Below are 19,613 nucleotides of genomic sequence, written 5' to 3' on the forward strand. Positions count from 1 at the left end.
AAATAACAAAGCTTTGGCACTGAGGCTGATAGTATTAAGATAAATTTCCATGACTTCTCCTACTCTGGATGTGTAGGCATACGAGACCTTTTTTAGCCTATTCACATGACTTTTAGGCTGTCTTTTTGTTACTCAGCCCATTGATTCACAGAGTGATCTGGGGCCTTCTCTTCCTTTTTGTCTTCTGTGTCCAGAAGAAATAGAATCATGAACATTTACATAGCACTGACTGTGTTGTAAAAATTTTATACTATAAACATTAACTAATCTTCACAAAACCCTACAAGATACATACTGTTGTCTCCATTTTGCAGATGAAGAAGCTATGGCACAGGGAAGTTATGTACATTGTTAAGGGTCACACTACTAGTGAGTGGAGGAGTTGGGGATTATATTCAGGCTGTCTGGTTCCAGGATCACATGTTATATCACACCTAAATTTTGGCAGATAGGGAATTGATCAATACATGGTACCCTAAGGACTGCTTTTTGGGGATCTGCTGCTGTTTCATTTTGCAGTGTTGTTTCCTAGCCTCTTGGAGTCTCATGTCACCTAGGGGAGAGGCATGGAATTCTTGGCATTTTTTTCCCAAGCTACCCTACCCTCTTAGATCTGGCTCCATAGTTCTTGGTTGTAGTGCAAAGTTTGGCTTTGGAACCAGCCTAACCTGAGTTTAAATCCTACCATCTCTCAATCCAATAAATATCCAATAAATACATATTGAGCTCCTAAATGTCAAATACCAGGCTTTGTACTGGGTACTGACCATATAGTAAACAAAACAATTCCTTGCTCTCATGGAATTTAGTCAAGTGAGAGAAAACTGAAAAACATAAACATATGTCAGGTGTTAAATGCTAAGAAGAAATATAAGGCAAGGGGAAAGAGACTAAAGGGAAACACCATTTTAGAAATAATGGTTAGACAGGTCTCTGATAGAGGACATTTGAGCAAATACTAAGTGAGGGAGTATGGCTAGCTGGTGAAAAGAGTGTTCCAGGCAAAAGACCTTGAGATGAGAGCATGATTGTCCAGTTGAAGGAACTGCAAGGAGGCCAGTGGGCCAGTATTAACAGCAGAGTAAGGGAGGGGAAAAGGAGAAGGTAACAAGATGATTAGGATTGGGGGAGGGGGCGCAAGGATGCACCTATCTCTTGTAGGGCCTTATAGGTCAAGGAAGAGACGTGTATTATTCTGAATGAGATAGGCAATCAAAGCAGGGTGTCCTTGGCAAAAATAAATTTGAAAGAAAACAAATCAATCAGTCAATACAAATTGAGATAACTCAATATATTGCTTGTATTTTCTTCTCTCTACACTGGGCAGGCTGCAGCATGTCACGCTGCTTAAGACTAAGATATCCCGTGAGCGAGCTACGGGGGTTTTTGTCGTTTTGTAGGCATGGGAGTGTGGTTATGGGAATTCGTTTCGTCATTGAAAATTTGTAGCTGAGTGCCTCCCCTCCTCAAAAAGCTGCAGCGGCGCCCAACTCGCTTTTCTTGGGACTGCTGCAGCAGAGACACCGCCTCGCCAGCCAGTTAGCACGAGTTTTAGCTTCGGCCGGTCGCTGCCTCCAACTCCCAGCATGCTGGTGGGCGTGGGGCCTGCGCGTAGACTCCATTTCCCAGCCTGCCCCGGGGCCCGGTCGGACGTGCCGGCGCCTATAAGAGCCAGAGCGCTGGGGCCGGAGCCTATTGTTAGCCGGAGCCGGGTCGGTTCTGGGCGGCTGCTGCCGGGGACGCCCGAGTTGCCGGAGCCGTCCGCCCTCTGCTGCCTGCGGGTCGCCCTGCCCACCCACCCACCCTCCCTCCCGGTCCTGCTGGCCAGGGAGCTCCCGGCCGCTGTCGGGGTCCCAGGACTGGCACTCTCCTCCCTCCTCACCATCGGGCTAGGGCGGCGGCGGCGGCGGCGGGGGCGGCGGAGACCATCGCGGGAGGAGGCAGCTACGGCGGGGCCGGTAATGGGCCTGGGGGTGCGGGGCGGACGGGGCCGCCTCGTCCTTTCTCGGGATCGGCCCTCGGGCGGCGGTGGCGGAGTGGTCAGCCCAGAGCCCCGCGGATGGAGGGGTCAGACAGGAGGGAGGCTCGGCCGGGAGCGGCCGGGGGGCGGGGAGCCGGGGCGCCGCTGGGAGGAAAGATTAGGGAGAGGCGTGGGAGCGACGGGCGCGGAGGTCGCGGGCCGGACTGCGGGGGCAGCTGGGGGGAGCGAGGGGCGGCTGGGACGCCGGCGCGATTGCGGGTGAGGGTTGAGTTGGGAACGGAGTGGAGGTGATGCAGGATGGAGCGAAGTAAAGGAAGGGGAGGGGGAACCGAGGAAAATGTGGGAGGAGTGGTTGGGAATTGGTGAGTAGCGGGCAGGAAGGGCTGGGAGGGCTGGGTAGGGGCTGCAGGAGATAAGAATGAGCGGGAAGGTTAACAGCCGGGAAGAAATGGCCGGGAGCTGAAGGGTTCGGCGAGGGTGTCCATTAAGGGGAACTGGTAACTTGGCGTGCCCTTTCAGCTCAGGTTCCTGCTGTATCTCCCATTTTCCCGGCGTTGTGTGGGAAAACGAAAGCATCACTTGCCCCGGTTGCTCGCTTGATCTTCTTCACAGGCCCAAACACGCAGCTGACTGCCATTCATCCCCGTTAGTGCCTCGGTCTTGCTGCATCGTTTTCAGGGGAGTTTAGAGTGGCATGTGACAGACACGCCAACCTTTCTTCAATATCAAATGTTAGAAGTTATCCCCGACAGACAGTGTCCCCTGTCCGACAGTTTTCAGTTCAAGGTAAATCCATAGTGGATTCAGATTTCCCTTTTCTGTACTGACTGTCCATCTTGCACATCTCCAAAGCCAGGAGGATGTTGGTGTGTACCAGAGGTGTAAATGACTGGCTACCCTTGAGAGGTAACGCTCCCTACAGCAGCATGCTCCGGTTCTTCACAAAGGTCTGGTGTCCTCCCTGTGATGGTGGGTTAGACATGCAGAGCCGCATCCAACCTTGTGGAGGTCGGTCAACACCAGGGAGTGTTGGAGGGGGACTTGGTTGAAATACCTAGTGTAAAGGATGTTTTCACTGCGTTCCTTAAAGATTCACGATCCTGGTCATCACAAGGACACATATCCACAAAATTCATGGTATTGGAGAATTAACCAGAATGTATTGTAAAAGGAGAAACAGGCCAGGTCATCTTACTCAGGTTTATAACACCGAGCAAGCCTGCCTTCCTCTCCCCTAGTTACAGATGGTAGTAGCCCCGATGATCTTACTGGAGGTTTTGGTCCCTTGACCTTTAGCAGAAGGTTGGGTTCCAGTTGAGCGGAGAGGCTTTTTCCTGTGAGATGTATCTTGTCTTTTTTTTTTTTAAATTCATTTAAGAGAGAGGCTTAAAATACCTAAACTTTGCAAATATATTCTGCATCCACAAAATTTGGCGGGGGTCCCTCTTTCGCTAGTCTCAGATGCTGGTTTTAAAGGAATCTTCACAGGCCTGGAAAGGCTGAGATCTAGTGCTCAAGTGCACATATGCTGTAGATCTATTTTGTTTGGTGCCAGCCTAATATCTTCTATATACTGTGGAAACCTTTGGGAAATGTTCAGCCTGAAACACTTGAGAAAAGACTAAAGCATGGAGGCTCAAAGTGTCAGTTGACCTTTCATTTCACTGGCATTTTAAAGCTTTTAGAGAGGTTTGCATTATTTTCTCAGAAGCATTTGTTGTTTGAGTTGCTCATTTTGACAGTTAACTGTCAGGTGTTGCCTGCGTTGCTAGTCTCACCTTGATTATTTCTGTATGGGTTTAAGTGCTGGGAGCATAACTTATAAGTGTTTCTCTTGAACACACACATTGATCTTCTGCCGGTTGAGAGGTGGGAACGACTGGTTTCTAATTGTGGTTTGAAAGGAGGTTGATTTGATAAATTGGAAAATGTGGAACCTAACTAGTATTCTAGTTGTAAACAAGAGCTCTCCAGGTTTATTCTTGGTGCCCAGTGAACATCTTTATCTAACAAGTTCACACCAGAGGGCTGGACAAGGAGACCTGGACTGAAATTTAAATATATTGGTTGTGAGGACAAAATCGATGGATTTATTTTATTTTATTTTAATAACGGAGTTAATGTCAGAGAACATGATGCTAACAGACCCTGTGTGGGGTGAAGAGGACTAAGTCAGTATGCATGTTATTTACACAAATAGCCATAGATTATTCTCAGACATTTTAAGGAAAATATTTTTCTCCTGGGTTTCACATCTTTTTATTTTTCTTCCTTACCTACCCCTTGTCATTGCCCAGAAACCTGTGTTCCAGGGGTAGAAGGGGAAAGACATAGATAAAAGGGTGAAGGAGAATGGCATAAGCAGCCAGCAATCCTCGCTGTACCGGAGTGCACAAACATTAACCTAACAGAAATGATGCTCCGAAGGGCAACTGGGTGGAGTCAGTGGAGAATTTTGATGATGAAGATGATTTGGGCCCTAGCCAATTTGGTTCAGTGGTTAGAGTGTCGGCCCTTGGACTCAAGGGTCACAGCTTGATTCTGGTCAAGGGTGTGGACCTCGGTTGTAGGCTCCACCAATTGATGCGTCTCTCTCACATCCATGTTCTCTCTCCCCCTTCCTTCCACTCTCTAAAAATCAATGGAAAAAATACCTTCGGGTAACAACAACAAAAAAAGATTTGGACCATACCCAATGTCATTCAGGGCTTAAAGAGAAATATTCCAAGGGAGTCCACACTACAGAAGCAAAGGGGACCAGGAAAGAACCAGAAGTGCATATCATAAATCCCGGAGTGATTCCAGGCTGAAGAAAAGGCCACTTTCCTAGTAGCATCACTAGCTGGCTCTCAGTTAAAACTGAAGCTGGACTTACAGCCTTTCTGAGAAAGCAGATGTTCAGCTCAGTTTGAGTTTTCATGTGGTTGATAAGTTTTTTAAGTGGGGAGGAAAAATAAAATTTAGTGGTTAACATTATTCTTTTTTTTTAACTCACCCACTTAAGTACTTAATTGCAAAGGTTTCTCCCCCACCTCATAATGGAGTGGAATGAGAAATTTGTTAGTTAATAGACACCTTTAAAACCATCACTATTCTTAACCCATAAACAGACCTCGGCTCTTTCCTTCTTACTATGTCCTAGGAATGTGACCTCTGATGGCAAGATCAGTAACCTGGAGGACAAAATTGATACTTTGGGCTCATTTTTAAATTTAATTACAACTCTTATCAAGTACTTGATCCCCCCCACTCCCTGGCCAAATTTATTTCAGGAATGTGCTTGTCTGAGACCTATATGGCTGATGTTTCTTAAGTCCATCTTGTGACTTAAAAAGGCAGATTTATTTTTTTTTAAAATCTGAATAGATCTGGTTGACTATATAGAACTTATCCAAGAGCAGCCAAATTGCTTCCAAGAGACACACACAATCCGGAAAAACAGCCCTGTAGCAGGCATCTCTTGACACCACACCGAGTATATTCTGGGTAGCTGCTCTGCAGTAATGCAGCCCTGTCTTTCTGGGCAGTGTTGTTATTCCTGCCGCATAATTAGCAACTAGTGAGATCATAGTCTGGGGAGATTCTGGCATTACTGAGGCAAAGCAGGGAGGCTTCATATCGTCACATGTGGCCCTGGCCCTGACAGCATTTCTGTCGAGCAGATTCATATCCTTGTGAACCAAAGTCCAAAAATGGAGGAGATTTGTATCCCAGACTCCTTGGTTGGGTGACAGCTGGTTGAAGACACTGCCTGCCATATTGATGTAACCAGAGTAAATTGTCATTTCTTTTGCTATTTGTTTTCCCTTTGCTAGTTTCTTTACAGAGGGCAAAGGTGGGAAAGCTAAGTTTTCCTTGCGCAGAGGAGGACGATAGACCAGCGGAACCCTATTTTATGGAGCAGTGTGAGATTGGGAAAGATTCTGGGTTTTGAAGCCAGTGCAGATTCTAATCTTCAGGCCATTCTTTAGAACCAAAGTTGACCTTTCTAGGAGCCTGGAGAGACATTGTATACTTGTGAAGATCTGGGTAAAGTGTTTCCTTGGCTGCTGATGTACTTTGAAATTGAGAGCCTAGAGCAGTATTTCCCAAAGTGTGTTCCAAGAATCATTTGTTTGCCCCCTAAAATACTCTGGAAAACAAAGGGTCCCATATTCAGGTGTGCGGAAACACTGTTCCGTCCCCCCACCCCACCCCCCATTCCCCATGCCCATTAGCATATTAAAAGCCTCTAAGAGGTTCTCCCATAAACAGCTTTCTGAACTGTTTTGACACAGCAGTCCTATTTTCATGTAAAAACTATTCATATCCGCCCTAGCTGGTTTCCCTCCGTGGTTGGGGCTTTGGCCGGGGACTGAAGAGTTCTGGTTTGGTTCTGGTCAAGGGCACTGTACCTCGGTTGCTTGAGTTAGTTCATTTCATATATACACTTTGGGAAATGCCAGGCTGTATCTTCACTAGGAAAAATAATTGGATCTAGTCTAGATTTAGGCACAGCCTATTCTGCTTTTGATGCCTAGTCCCTCCTACTGGCCCCTGGGAGAGCTCTCCTGTGTGATCAGAAGAGAAGCTCCTGTTATCCCCCAGCTAATGAAGCCTAAGCCCCGATGGCTTGGAACCAAAGGCCTTCACCCCACTGGGAAAGGTGCTGCGGTTACTCATCTCATTATTCTGAGAGGGACTGAGACTGGAAGGGCTGAAGGGAAGCAAAAGTAGGAGAACGTTGGCCAGAATCGGTAGAGAAATGACCTAATCTGGAGAAACCAGACATCAGTGCGAGCTCAGGTGCTTCCTCTCTTCAGTCGGAGACCTTTACTTACACACTTGGGAGGGGTCTGTCATAGGACAGGAATGCTGATTCCTCTTTTCCCCTGGGCAGAATCCTAATGCACCTGGCTACCTGGTGGTGAACAGGGGCTTTGGGGCCAACGTGGTGGGCTCCCCAAGGAGACCCCTTTGAAACCAATGGATGCATTCACGGGCTCGGGTCTCAAGAGGAAGTTCGATGATGTGGATGTGGGCTCCTCAGTGTCCAACTCCGATGATGAGATCTCCAGCAGTGACAGTGCCGACAGCTGCGACAGCCTCAATCCTCCTACGACTGCCAGCTTCACACGTGAGTGGGCCACTCCCCCTGCGTACACCCATGTCCCCAGGCATCAGAGCCCATTGCAGTTCTTGAGACACTTCTAACCAGCTCTTAGCTCCACCTCGCTCCAATATCATAGACTTAAGTCTGATTTATTCCAGCTGATTTTACTTATGCTTGGTTTTTGGGTCCCAGGATGGGGTGAATTAAATTGAAGGAGGAGAGGAGGCCAGGATTTACCCTTCCCCACCAGAGTCCCATAGAGTTCTGTGATATTGTAGCTCTAGCAGGACATAAATCCTTATAGCCTGAACAACTGGGGCAACTCCAGATTTCTTAATTCTTTTGCCCCAATTAGTTTCTTGGAAAGAACTTTTGATACTATAGATCGGGGGTTGCCAGTGGACCAAATCGGGCTCTGCCTGCTTTTGTAAATAAAGTTTTATTGGAACACAGCCACTCCCATTGTCTATTATTGCTTTCCTGCTACAATGACAGAGTTGAGTGGTTGCAACAGAGCCCTGATGACCTGCAAAACCTAAAATACATACTTTGTGGCCCTTTACAGAAATTTGCTCTCCCATTATACAACACTATCTAATAGAATTTTCTGTTATGAAAATAACTGTTCTATATCTGCACTGTCCCCTCATGTAGCCATTAGCCACATGTGGCTATTGAGCACTTGAAATGAGATTAGTGTAACTGAGGGGCTGAGTTGTCAGTGTTGTTTCACTTTAATTAACTTATATTTAAATTGACATGTGTGGCTAGTAGCTGCTATGTTGGACAGTGAAGCTATGCAGGTTGTTTTATCCTGAGAAGATTACCTGGAGATCATCTTCCCAACTGATGTCTAAAAATAGACTTTGTGGTCTGCTTGGGTAAAGTCAGTCACTGTGGACCAGCTGATGCTAAAAGTCCTTTCCAACTATGCATTTATGATTTGAAAATTAGGAATATGTCTAGGTACAGGGAGCACCTTTGGATAAGAGTTGAGAGCCTAGATGGATGAGAAAGAATAAGGTCCCCAAACAGGCCATCTCTGGGTTAATAAAATGCTGTGTTCCCTCTCAGCCACCTCCATCCTGAAGCGGCAGAAGCAGCTACGGAGGAAGAATGTACGCTTTGACCAAGTGACTGTGTACTACTTTGCCCGGCGCCAGGGTTTCACCAGTGTGCCCAGCCAGGGTGGTAGCTCTTTGGGCATGGCCCAGCGTCATAACTCCGTACGCAGCTACACGCTCTGCGAGTTTGCTCAAGAGCAGGAGGTGAACCATCGAGAGATTCTCCGTGAGCACCTGAAGGAAGAGAAACTGCACGCCAAGAAGATGAAGGTGCCTAGGGGATCGGGGGCCTGGTACTTCCCCTGTGCCAATATAAAGTGGGAAACCATATCTTTTTTTACTGTTGCCCTTCCTTGGCTTGTAGATTCCAGATCTTTCTAGTGAAAGGCTCAGATATGGATGGAATCAGATCTCATTCTAAGACCCTTCTTTTTGTGTCTGGTGGGAAGTCTACCAGAGATAGCAAAATGGCTTCTCTAGAATTTCCTGCCCTTGCCAACCTCAGCGAATTTTTATTTTTTTAAATATATTTTTATTGATTTCAGAGAGGAAGAGAGAGATAGAAATATCAATGATGAGAGAGAATCACTGATCAGCTGCCTCCTGCATGCCCCCCCGGGGATCGAGCCTGCACCCCGGGCGTGTGCCCTTGACAGGAATTGAACCCAGGAGGACCCTTTGGTCCGTAGGCTGACACTTGATCCACTGAGCCAAACTGGCTAGGGCAGCCAATATATTTTTAATGTTTAAAATGTGAATGAAGACATTCAAGTTTGCCACCCCTAGAACCGGGGGAAGCACAATGTTTCAGTGCCTTATCAGATGAGTATCTCATGCACAGGGCAGGTTTGGGATCTTTCGTGTTGTCTGAAAGGACCCTGCTGTTTCTGTAACCCCCGTCACCTCTTTCAGGCATAAGCAACAGCATTACCAAATGGTTACTTCAGTTTGCATAGCACCGTGTCTGCCGCTGATGCTGCACCAGCTCAAGGGTAGGAGGAGAGCAGGCCTGGAAGGCCCGTCTTAGAGTGCTGTCTTAGCACTGCTAGGTACTCCACAGCCATAGGTTCCACCAGTCTGCAAAAATTCCCCCAGCGTTCCTAGTTCAAAACTTGGAGAACACTGTTTGAGGCCTGGCCAACTTTCTTGCGGACCTGTATTGAAATAGGTGGCTGCATTATTGCCAGGGTTGTGGGTGAAATCCTAATGAGACACACTTCAGCGTGGTAGGGTTGGAGAACTGGTGGCAGCGGATGTAGGTTAACTGGATGTCATTGCTTTCTTCCTTTGAGAGTTCCGTGTCTACTTTCCTCGGCCTACTCCTAAAGCCGTACACCTGTTCTTCTAACTAGAATGACATTCAGGCTTCCCTCTCTGTGTCTGAGGAATTCCATCGCTGACACCATCACCTCCCTGCTTCTATAGCAACAGCTGGGCAAATAAACACTGTTCTCATCATTTGCCATGAAGGCTTTCTTCCCTTTTCCCAAGAAGAATCCCTCTCCTGAATCTGATAGAGGAATTATATGTCAAAATGTAACAGCCTATGGCCTCCCTAGTAGGAGGTCTGGAGATAAATTCAAGGCTTGAGGTATGGGGTTCCAGCTTACTAGCAGATGTGGTGAACAGCAGCAATGATGGCATCTAATCCATCTATCTATGTCAAGAGAAAACCCTTACTTTGCCCTTCCCAAGTCCAGTTTATTCTTTTCTTAGAAAATTTTCTTACCTTTAGCATTCTACAGGGGAGGCAGTTGGTCTCAAAAATATATATTCTGTTTCTCCCGTATACCATCTAATATTTATTTTCCTTTTGGGCTGCTACCAAAAGGAGAAAAAAGCCGCTGGTGCCTGGCCGGTGTGGCTCAGTTGGTTGAGTGTGGTCCTGTGTTTGATTCATGGTCAGGGCACATGCCCAGGTTGCAGATTCGGACCCCAGTAAGGGCGTATATGGGAGCCAACTGGTTGATGTTTCTCTCCCTTCCTCTCTATCTAAAATCTTTTTTTTTTTTTTTGCCTCACTGCTTTATTTTTTTATTTTTTTTAATCTTTACTGTTCAGATTATTACAATTGTTCCTCTTTCTCCCGCCCCCCTATATCTCCCCTCCACCTGGTTCCCACCCCAACCTCTGCCCTTACCTCCCCGCCCCCATCCTCATCCATAGGTGTATGATTTTTGTCCAGTCTCTTCCCACACCCCTCACACCCTTTCCCCCTCAAGAATTGTCAGTGCACTCCCTTTCTATACCCCTGATTCTATTATATTCACCAGTTTATTCTGTTCATCAGATTTTTTATTCACTTGATTTTTAGATTCACTTGTTGATAGATATATATTTTTTGTTCATAATTTTTATCTTTACCTTTTTCTTCTTCCTCTTCTTAAAGAATACCCTTCAGCATTTCATATAATACTGGTTTGGTGGTGATGAATTCTTTAGCTTTTTCTTATCGGTGAAGCTCTTTATCTGACCTTCAATTCTGAATGATAGCTTTGCTGGGTAGAGTAATCTTGGTTGTAGGTTCTTGCTATTCATCACTTTGAATATTTCTTGCCATTCCCATCTGGCCTGCATAGTTTATATTGAGAAATCAGCTGACAATTGTATAGGTGCTCCCTTGTAGGTAACTAACTGTTTTTCTGTTTCTGCTTTTAAGATTCTCTCTTTGTCTTTTGCCCTTGGCATTTTAATTATGTTGTGTCTTGGTGTGGTCCTCTCTGGATTCCTTTTGTTTGGAGTTCTGTGCGCTTCCTGGACTTGTAAGTATATTTCTTTCACCAGGTGGGGGAAGTTTTCTATCATTATTTCTTCAAATAGGTTTTCAGTATCTTGCTCTCTCTCTTCTTCTGTAACCCCCATATTTCGGATGTTGGTACACTTGAAGTTGTCCCAGAGGCTCCTTACACTATCTTCATATTTTTGGATTCTTTTTCTTTTCCAGTTGGGTGTTTTTTGCTTCTTTGTATTTCAAATCTTTGACTTGATTCTTGCGATTCTCTAGTCTTCTGTTAGATCCCTGTATATTATTTTTTATTTCAGTCAGTGTATGCTTAATTTCTAGTTGGTCCTTTTTCATATCCTCGAGGGTCTCGCTAAATTTATCAGCCTTTTCTAGGAAATTCTTGAAAAACCTTATGACCATGGTTTTGTACTCTATATCCCGTCATTTGCTTTCCTACATTTCTTTCATTTGTGATCTGTTTCTTTGTCTCTGCATTTTGGCTGCTTCCCTGTGTTGATAGAGTGGCTTTGTGTGCTAGGTGTCCTGTGGGGCCCAGTGGCTCAGCCTCCCCAGTTACCTGAGGTGGACACTCTTGGTGCACCACTTTGTGGGCTGTGTGCACAGTCTTGTTGTAGTTAAGCCTTGATTGTTGTTGGTATCACTGGGAGGAATTGACCTTCAGGCCAATTGGCTGTGAGGATCAGCTGTGTCTACAATGGGAGAACTTCTGTGCTGGAGACAACCTTATGAGACAAGAGTGTGTCCCTTATGGATCTGAGGAGTTGGTGGTGATTAACTCCTTTATCTGGATGGTTCCACTCTGACCCCTGGGTACACTGGCTCTTGGATCTCCAAGGAGGTGCTAATTTAGCCTCTGCCTGAGGCCACCCAGCAGGAGCTATGGAGAGATCTGCAGATTTCTCTTCTTTTGGGGTTTGGAGGTGCCCAGATGAGGCCCAGCTGTGAAGCAACGCAAGCCGCTGCGGGGCCTTGGGCCTTCTTTTGGGTGTTCTGGGTCTCACTGACTCAGCTGCAGTTTGTTAGGTAAGTTTAGAATTCAAAGGACCAGGCTATTCATATGCAAAAGCCTCTGCGCTCAGCTTGGATGGGGTGGAGTCTCAGGGCGGAGCAAACAGCAATAGCTTTGTGGGGTGGGATCTCAGGGCGGAGCACACAGCAATGGCTTCCCATCAGCCCTGCCCTAAGAGGCCCCTGGGTCTGAGTGTCCCTTGGTAATCGCTGCAAGCACCTCTGAGAGAAAGCCGCCTTCGCGTTTCACCCACTGCCAGACAGTCCAGTTTTTCCCCGTATGAGTCTGGGTCCCCAGAGTCTCGCCCGGAACTGGAGTTCAGAGCAGTCAGGAGCTTTTGTCTCCCTCCTGATTGAGAAAGCCAGCCGCATACTCAGTTGCCAGCCCTCTGCGTGCGCGTGCTTCCATACCTCTGCTTTCTGCAGCTCCTCTGAGTCTCCATGTGCTTTTCTCTTTCCTTCTAGTTGTAGAATTTCCACTCAGCCAGCCTTCCTGTGGTTCTGGATGATGTCCGTTTTGTCTTTTAGTTGTAGTTTTGAAATTGTTGTGCAAGGCAGCAGTTTAGGTGTTTACCTATGCCGCCATCTTGGTTTCTCTCTCTAAAATCATTTTTTTTTTTTTTAAAAAAAAAGCTGCTTTTCATCTGCAGCTTTAGTTACCAATAATTTTTTCTAATTCTTACGTTACTTTTTTTTTTTTTTTTGCCTTTTATCCATATGAATTCATTATTATGAATAGTATGAGTTGGGAATCTAACTTTATTTTTTTCCAAAAGACTATTCCCTGTCCCAGTACCATTTAATTATTAGAAGGCCCTTTGTCAGTGATAAGAAATGTCACCTCTGTCATGACATATTAAATTCTCACGTCTACATGGGTTTCTTTCTATTGCATCTGTAATCTCTTTCCTTGAGAGGATAGCAGGACTGAGGGTGATTAGGAGGAAGCCAGCCCTGGTGAAACAGACAGGAGCAGGCCTAAGGTCTGTGGACAGGCCCCTTGTAGTTGGCCTGCTGGTACAGAAATAATAATAGACTAAGGACTCCTCGGAAGTACCACTTTTTCTCGCCTCATTTTTTCTGCCCACAAACAAACAAACAAACAAACAAACAGGTGTGTAGCTTATTACCCAGAGGTGTTGCATCACATCTCTCCTAGGAGTTGTTCCTTTACCAGCACTGCTCTGTGGCTGTCTGATGAAATAAGCCAAACCCTCCAGTAGCGTGGCTTTCATCCTGCTAGTAGCTTCCAGAGCCCAGGGGGTTATGAGACCTCATTTTCTTTACTTGAAATCTCTAGTGAGTTTTCAAATGCATCCAGCTATGGATTGTCTTTAACCTGCCCTTCCACTAAGATTCCCTTTCGTGGCTGGCTGTCCCTCTTAGCCCAGAGAACCCAGCTCTGCCTGAATTACATATGCCACCCTACCTCACATACAACTTCTCTTTTGAAATCAAGTAAAAATGATTAGAAAGGAGAAAGCAAGGGCTTATAAGTTAGTAATTAATAGTTTGCTTATATTTTTCTCCTTCCAGTAAAATGCAACTCTCCTGTGTATGAATAGATAAGTTTTCACATTGGGAATTCAGGTTCATAGACTAAGATCTAGTAGCCTTGTACTAAACTTTAATGAAATTACTGCCCAAAATGTGGTTTTGAGTCCTTTATGGGGTGCAAATTGAAGAGTGTTTGCAAGCTTATCTATACACCCAAGGAGCATCCAACTATTAATACACCACACGTGCTGTGGCTACTGTGTTAGCATGGCTGTTTCCCTCATTGCAGATCGTGCTGCTCCAGAGGCTCCCTGTGAGGAGGCTCGTGCTGGTAACGCTGTAGGCTAACCTCTCCTTCCTGTTTCTTGGCAGCTGACCAAGAATGGGACAGTGGAATCAGTGGAGGCCGATGGCCTGACACTGGATGATGTTTCCGATGAAGACATTGATGTGGAAAATGTGGAGGTGGACGATTACTTCTTCCTGCAGCCTCTGCCTACCAAACGGCGACGGGCCCTGCTGAGGGCTTCTGGGGTCCACCGCATTGATGCTGAAGAGAAGCAAGAACTTCGAGCCATCCGCCTGTCACGGGAGGAGTGTGGGTGTGATTGTCGGCTGTACTGTGATCCAGAAGCGTGTGCCTGTAGCCAAGCTGGGATTAAATGCCAGGTCAGTCCATGTCAGGCCTGAGGTGGTGTGCCTGCACTAGAGTCAGGGGAGTGTGGCGTGGGTGCCAGTGAACCTGGAAGGCTACCCATAAAGGGTGGCTTCCCTGGGACTGAACACTCCCGAGTTCCACAATCCTCCTCCACCAGCCAAGGAAACCAGCATGCCAGGATTCAGGCTGCGGAGATACCGGTCATCTTGTCTGTGTTTTATTCCTTGGGGCTGATAAGAAGCAGCTGTCAGCCAGTGGAGGAACAGGGGTTAGTAAGTTTAATACTTAGCCGTTTCCTAAATATTGATTGGTTAAAAGGAAGCAGAAAAATGAGGTAGGCCTTTAGATTTTATCTTGCAAACACTACTCACAGTGCCTCCACTTCAATTTTATAAAAATCAAAGTAGTTCTTGGATGCTGGCATTCAGGATCACACTGGGCCTGGCAGAGCTTAAATTCCTATTGTCCATAAAGAAAGCATCATTCCCTCAACCGGGCCCATCGTCTCCCCGCTGGCCCATTGATGGACAGCTTGGAAGACACATTTCAATTGAAAACAGCAGTACCATCCCAAAGAGTGGAATGTATGTGGGACTTGTATACTGAGGATGTGGCTGCTGAGTCCTTGTAGCTGAACTGCTGACCAACCTTTTCTTTCTCACATTTGGGTATCAAATAGCTGTAGTGGACCTAGCCAAATACTGCTTGTCAGACTGAAGTCCCATAATGAATCAGTCTATTATCCACAGACCGTTCCTAAGAACTGAAATAGTTCTTTAGGTTGACATTATAGGAAGACACTGTGTATTTGTACATACCAGCTTACTCGTGTTTTTAATTTTATTTTTGCTATCCTCCTCTCCCCCTTGGGGATCCAAAAGAGAGAAAAGGAAGTAGAAAGGATCTCCTTTCTAGATGGTCTAACTTAGTTGTCTTGGTAACTGCTCTAGAAACAAACTGGTTGCCCTGACCAGTTTGGCTTAGTGGATAGAGCGGCGGCCTGCAAACTGAAGGGTCCCAGGTTCGATTCTGGTCAAGGACATGTACCTTGGTTGCGGGCACATCTCCAGTAGGGGGTGTGCAGGAGGCAGCTGATGTTTCTCTCTCATTGATGTTTCTAACTCTCTATCCCTCTCCCTTCCTCTCTGTAAAAAAATCAATAAAATATATAATTTTTTAAAAAAGAAACAAACCGGTCAACCATCAGGAAAGATGAAGCTGGCAATGAAAAGCTGGCTCTGTTATTTTGTTGGAGGCTGTTTTGCTTAGTTTCCCCAGAATGTATTTCTTTGGACTAGCTGGGACTTCCCATGCCTGTCATCACAGAATACAAGAGGCTTAGGCCCCAGCATTTTATTTTCTCAGTAAACCAGGTAAGACTGGAAAAGTCTTTGAGGCACGTAAATTTCTTCTGCTCTGAGACGTGTTGGCATTCATAGAGGCATCTCTGGACTTTTGAACTTGGAAGGGCCCTTTGATGTAATATTTGTCTCCTTCTTGTTTAGAAGAGAAAACAAAGCCCTAGAGCAGGGGTCCTCAAACTTTTTAAACAGGGGGCCAGTTCACTGTCTCAGACCGTTGGAGGGCCGGACTATAGTTTAAAAATAAACTATGTACAAATTCCTATGCACACTGCACATATCTCATTTTGAAGTAAAAAAACAAAACGGCAAAAACACCCGCATGTGGCCCGCGGGCCGTAGTTTGAGGACGCCTGATCTAGAGAGAGAAGCGAGGCTGCACTGGAAACACCAGTGGTCTGATAACTACCATCTGTGCTGTCTTGGCTCACGCTGCAGTTTTGAATTGGCTGTGTCTTTTTTCTTTTTCTTTAAAATACATTTTATCGATTTTTACAGAGAGGAAGGGAGAGGGATAGAGACATGGATGAGAGAGAAACATCCATCAGCTGCTTTCTGCACACCCCGTACTGGGGATCGAGCCCGCAATCAAGGTACACGCCCTTGACCAGAATCGAACCCAGGACCCTTCAGTCCGCAGGCCGACACTCTATCCACTGAGCCAAACCAGTTAGAGCTGGTTGTATCTCTTATAAGACCACAAATCCCACCTGCTTGTTTTGCCAGCTGATGTCTCCTGTCGCCATTGTTAAACTGATGGTCTCCTCTTGCCTCAATCTCCTTGTCCCCTTCTCAGGTGGATCGCATGTCCTTTCCATGTGGCTGCTCCCGGGATGGCTGTGGGAACATGGCTGGGCGCATTGAATTTAATCCAATCAGAGTTCGGACTCATTACCTCCACACCATCATGAAGCTGGAGCTGGAGAGCAAGCGGCAGGTGAGCCGCCCACCCGCCCCAGATGAGGAGCCCTCACCCGCCGCCAGCTGCAGCCTGACAGGAGCCCAGGGCTCGGAGACACAGGACTTCCAGGAGTTCATTGCTGAGAATGAGACCGCAGTGATGCACCTACAGAGTGCGGAGGAACTGGAGCGGCTCAAGGCAGAGGAAGACTCGAGTGGCTCTAGTGCCAGCGTGGACTCCAGCATCGAGAGCCTGGGCGTGTGTATCCTGGAGGAGCCCCTGGCTGTTCCTGAAGAGCTGTGCCCAGGCCTGACCGCTCCCATTCTCATCCAGGCTCAGCTGGCCCCAGGCTCCTCCGTCCTATGTTTTGCTGAGAACTCGGACCACCCAACTGCCTCGGCAGCGACCAACCCATCCTACTTGAACGGTGGGCCCCTGGTCTATTACCAGGTGGAGCAGAGGCCGGTCCTGGGGGTGAAAGGAGAGCCTAGTCCAGGAGAAGCCCCACCCTCCTTCCCCAAGGAGAAAGATCTCAATGTCTTCTCTGTCCCTGTTACCTCACTGGTGGCTTGTAGCCCCACAGACCCAGCCGTGTGTAAACCAGAGGCAGGGAAAGCATCCACTCTAGAAGCACTGGTGCCCGAAGATTGTATCCCTGAGGAGCGGGAGAATGAAGACTTCCGCCCCTCATGGTCCCCCTCAAACCTCCCCTTCGGCACGGACAGTGAAGAGGGCTGTGTGGCAGAGAAGACCTCACAGCCCGGCGAGGACCGGCCCCCTGAAGATTCTTCTCTGGAACTCCCTCTGGCAGTGTGATGTGGGCTGGACCTTCTGCCTCTTACCCATTCTCTATTTATTCCCTTATTTTATCTAACACCATTTCAGAACAAAACTGTAGAAGCGGCTGCTGCTCCCATGTTATTTTATTGGGGTCTTTGGGGGATGGGTGGGAAAGGATTGTTTATACAAGTATTTTTTAAAGGTAAACAGAACCAAGGAGACCAGCCCCAGCTCGATCTGGGGACAGTCTTGGGGCAGAGAAGGCCACATAATGCTGAATACCGAGTTTTCTGGGCCATTGGATCTCATAGGAGACACTAGGCAATTCAAGCAGCTATTCTTCTCACAGGGATCAGAATACATAATTTGAACAGCACGGCAAAGCCCCTCTCTCCTAAGCTCCAGGCGGCTACAAGCTCATTTTCTCGGTGGTTACTCTGATATCCCATTTTGGTTGGAAATGTCACCTGGAGAGGAGGGGGGAGAAGGGTCTCCACTTCTGTACAAAACCTACAGGATTTTTAAAAATTGAACCTGCCTTCCCCAGCCCCCTACTTGGTAAATAAGTTAATATTTGACATGTTTGGTGTTCTCTGGCCTGTTCCCCACACTGGGGATTCCTGGTCTGTAACTTGAATTGTTTCTTTCTCATGTTCTTAGGTACTAGAGTTTAACTTGTCTGTCTTCCCACCCCCCTCCCCATTTGAAGAAAAAGAGCTACATTGGCGGGGGATGTGGTATAAAGAGCCCATGTCTTCTGCGTGCGTCTAACACTAGCTCTGCTAGGCAGCTCTAGGCTGGGCTCACGTGTTCCATGGGAGGCATGTGGAGCGTTAAGTGTGTCCAAAGGAGGCAGCAGGAACAGTCTGCTGTCTGGAAAGATTAGGACTTCGTGCCATGCTTACTTTCACCCAGGTGTCCCCTCCCCACTTGGGGAGATTTGAGCTTTAAAGGAATATAGGATGTGGCATTCTAAGGTCACCAGTTTTGGGTTTTTTTCCCCTTCTATATCTACTCTTGGTGGTCCTTGGATATACAGGGTTGGAGAGTTCTTACACTATTCCAGTTCACTCCCAAGAATTGCAAATATTAGACCCCTCCATCTTGATATATGAAAATTAGAAGTCAAACCCATTCTTAAATGCTACATGTAACCCCCAGGTTCCAAAGAAGTCAAGTTCTGATGATAAAGCTGTGAGGCCTGTAGGACTCATTCAGTTCTTGCCTCTATCTGGGGACACCATTCCTTTTCCTCCCGTGTCCACCTTATGCTCCTGGATGTACTGCATTGACTACCACTGAATTCACTAGCAAAGTTACCTTTGTCTGCATTTTAAAATGGAGGCAGCAGGGAACAAAGCACTCGGGCATATTTCCACCATGCTTTGCTTCTGGTATGGTTTATTAACCAGGAAAGAACAAAGTGAAAATGTTTTTGGTGGGGGAGATAACTATTCCTACCTATCTGGATCATAAAGCCTTTTCTCGTGGGATATTATAGCCCTGGTGTCTTAAAGTAACCTTCATGTATATCAGTAGTATTTTCCCTATAAAATTGCTAAACTGAGCCTGCTAGGCCTTGTACTTAACACAGATACATCTTTTAACCCCTTCTTCCTCTCCTGTTCCTGTTTTTGCAGGGTTTGGAGGAGAGTTCTTAAGTATATAGGTCCTTAACACTCCATCCTCAAGCCTCACAAGACAAGAGTTGAGCGTCTTAGGTACCTGAGATCTAGATGCTGTCCCTAACTGAGCTGCTGCACTCCCCACCTTAGACTGGTCCCCTCAAATCCAAGACTGAAGCGTAATTGGGAATAGGACTCAATGGAGAAGAATCTTTCTGAAAGTTTGTGTTGAAAGGGGAGGGTGAGCGCTATATATTCCCTCCTTAGGAAGGATTCCTAATCTAGGAAGTGATTCCAGGTGCTCAATTAAGAGAGACATTATTAGCCTTTGGGATCAAAACAAGAATTTGAATCTGACTATTAAACTCATTGCCAACCCCCAAAATAATGATTTTTCTGAAGAAACTAGTTTCTTAATCTAAATCCTATATTAACCCTGTAATTCTGATTCACACTGATCCCAAGCTTTTAAATGCTAAGTGTCGAAATTTAGCATTAACTGTTGTTAAGCAAAGGGCCTTTTCTACAATCTCGTCCATCTCACTTCTGGTGCTACTCGAGTTGGACACAATTAGAGCTCATGGTTGCTAGAAAAGCTAGGCCTCTGATCACAGAAGCAGATAGCTTCAACCCCACTCAGTCCAGGCCTAGATAAAAGAAATTACTTTTTATTGCAACTCATTCCTTTCTCACTGTATACAGGTAGTATTTTCAATGTGAATCCAAAGCTTGTCTGGTTCTCTGGAAACAATTTTTTTTTTTTTTTGCCTTTCAGGTCCTTTACATTGTGATAATGTTGTATTTAAAGAGAATATTTAAATGTAATATTAAAGAAATATTCAAAAGAATGGTGTGTTACTCTTGATCTTGGCAGACCACAATACAGTTACTTGTTAGAAA

The 19,613-nt window shown here is 46.3% G+C and overlaps 1 protein-coding gene across 1 annotated transcript; it reads left to right on the forward strand.

Moving 5' to 3' along the window:
• The first annotated feature begins 6,598 nt into the window (after positions 1 to 6,598).
• Positions 6,599 to 19,561, forward strand: CSRNP2 (cysteine and serine rich nuclear protein 2). Its single transcript, XM_054719075.1, has 4 exons — positions 6,599 to 7,097; positions 8,148 to 8,407; positions 13,761 to 14,057; positions 16,204 to 19,561. Exons 1-4 carry the CDS (start codon positions 6,947 to 6,949, stop codon positions 17,122 to 17,124), a joined length of 1,629 nt encoding a protein of 542 aa, XP_054575050.1. The 5' UTR covers positions 6,599 to 6,946; the 3' UTR covers positions 17,125 to 19,561.
• The last annotated feature ends 52 nt before the right edge of the window (positions 19,562 to 19,613 follow it).

This window comes from Eptesicus fuscus, chromosome 7, assembly GCF_027574615.1.
Source record: "Eptesicus fuscus isolate TK198812 chromosome 7, DD_ASM_mEF_20220401, whole genome shotgun sequence".
Taxonomy (NCBI): domain Eukaryota; kingdom Metazoa; phylum Chordata; class Mammalia; order Chiroptera; family Vespertilionidae; genus Eptesicus; species Eptesicus fuscus.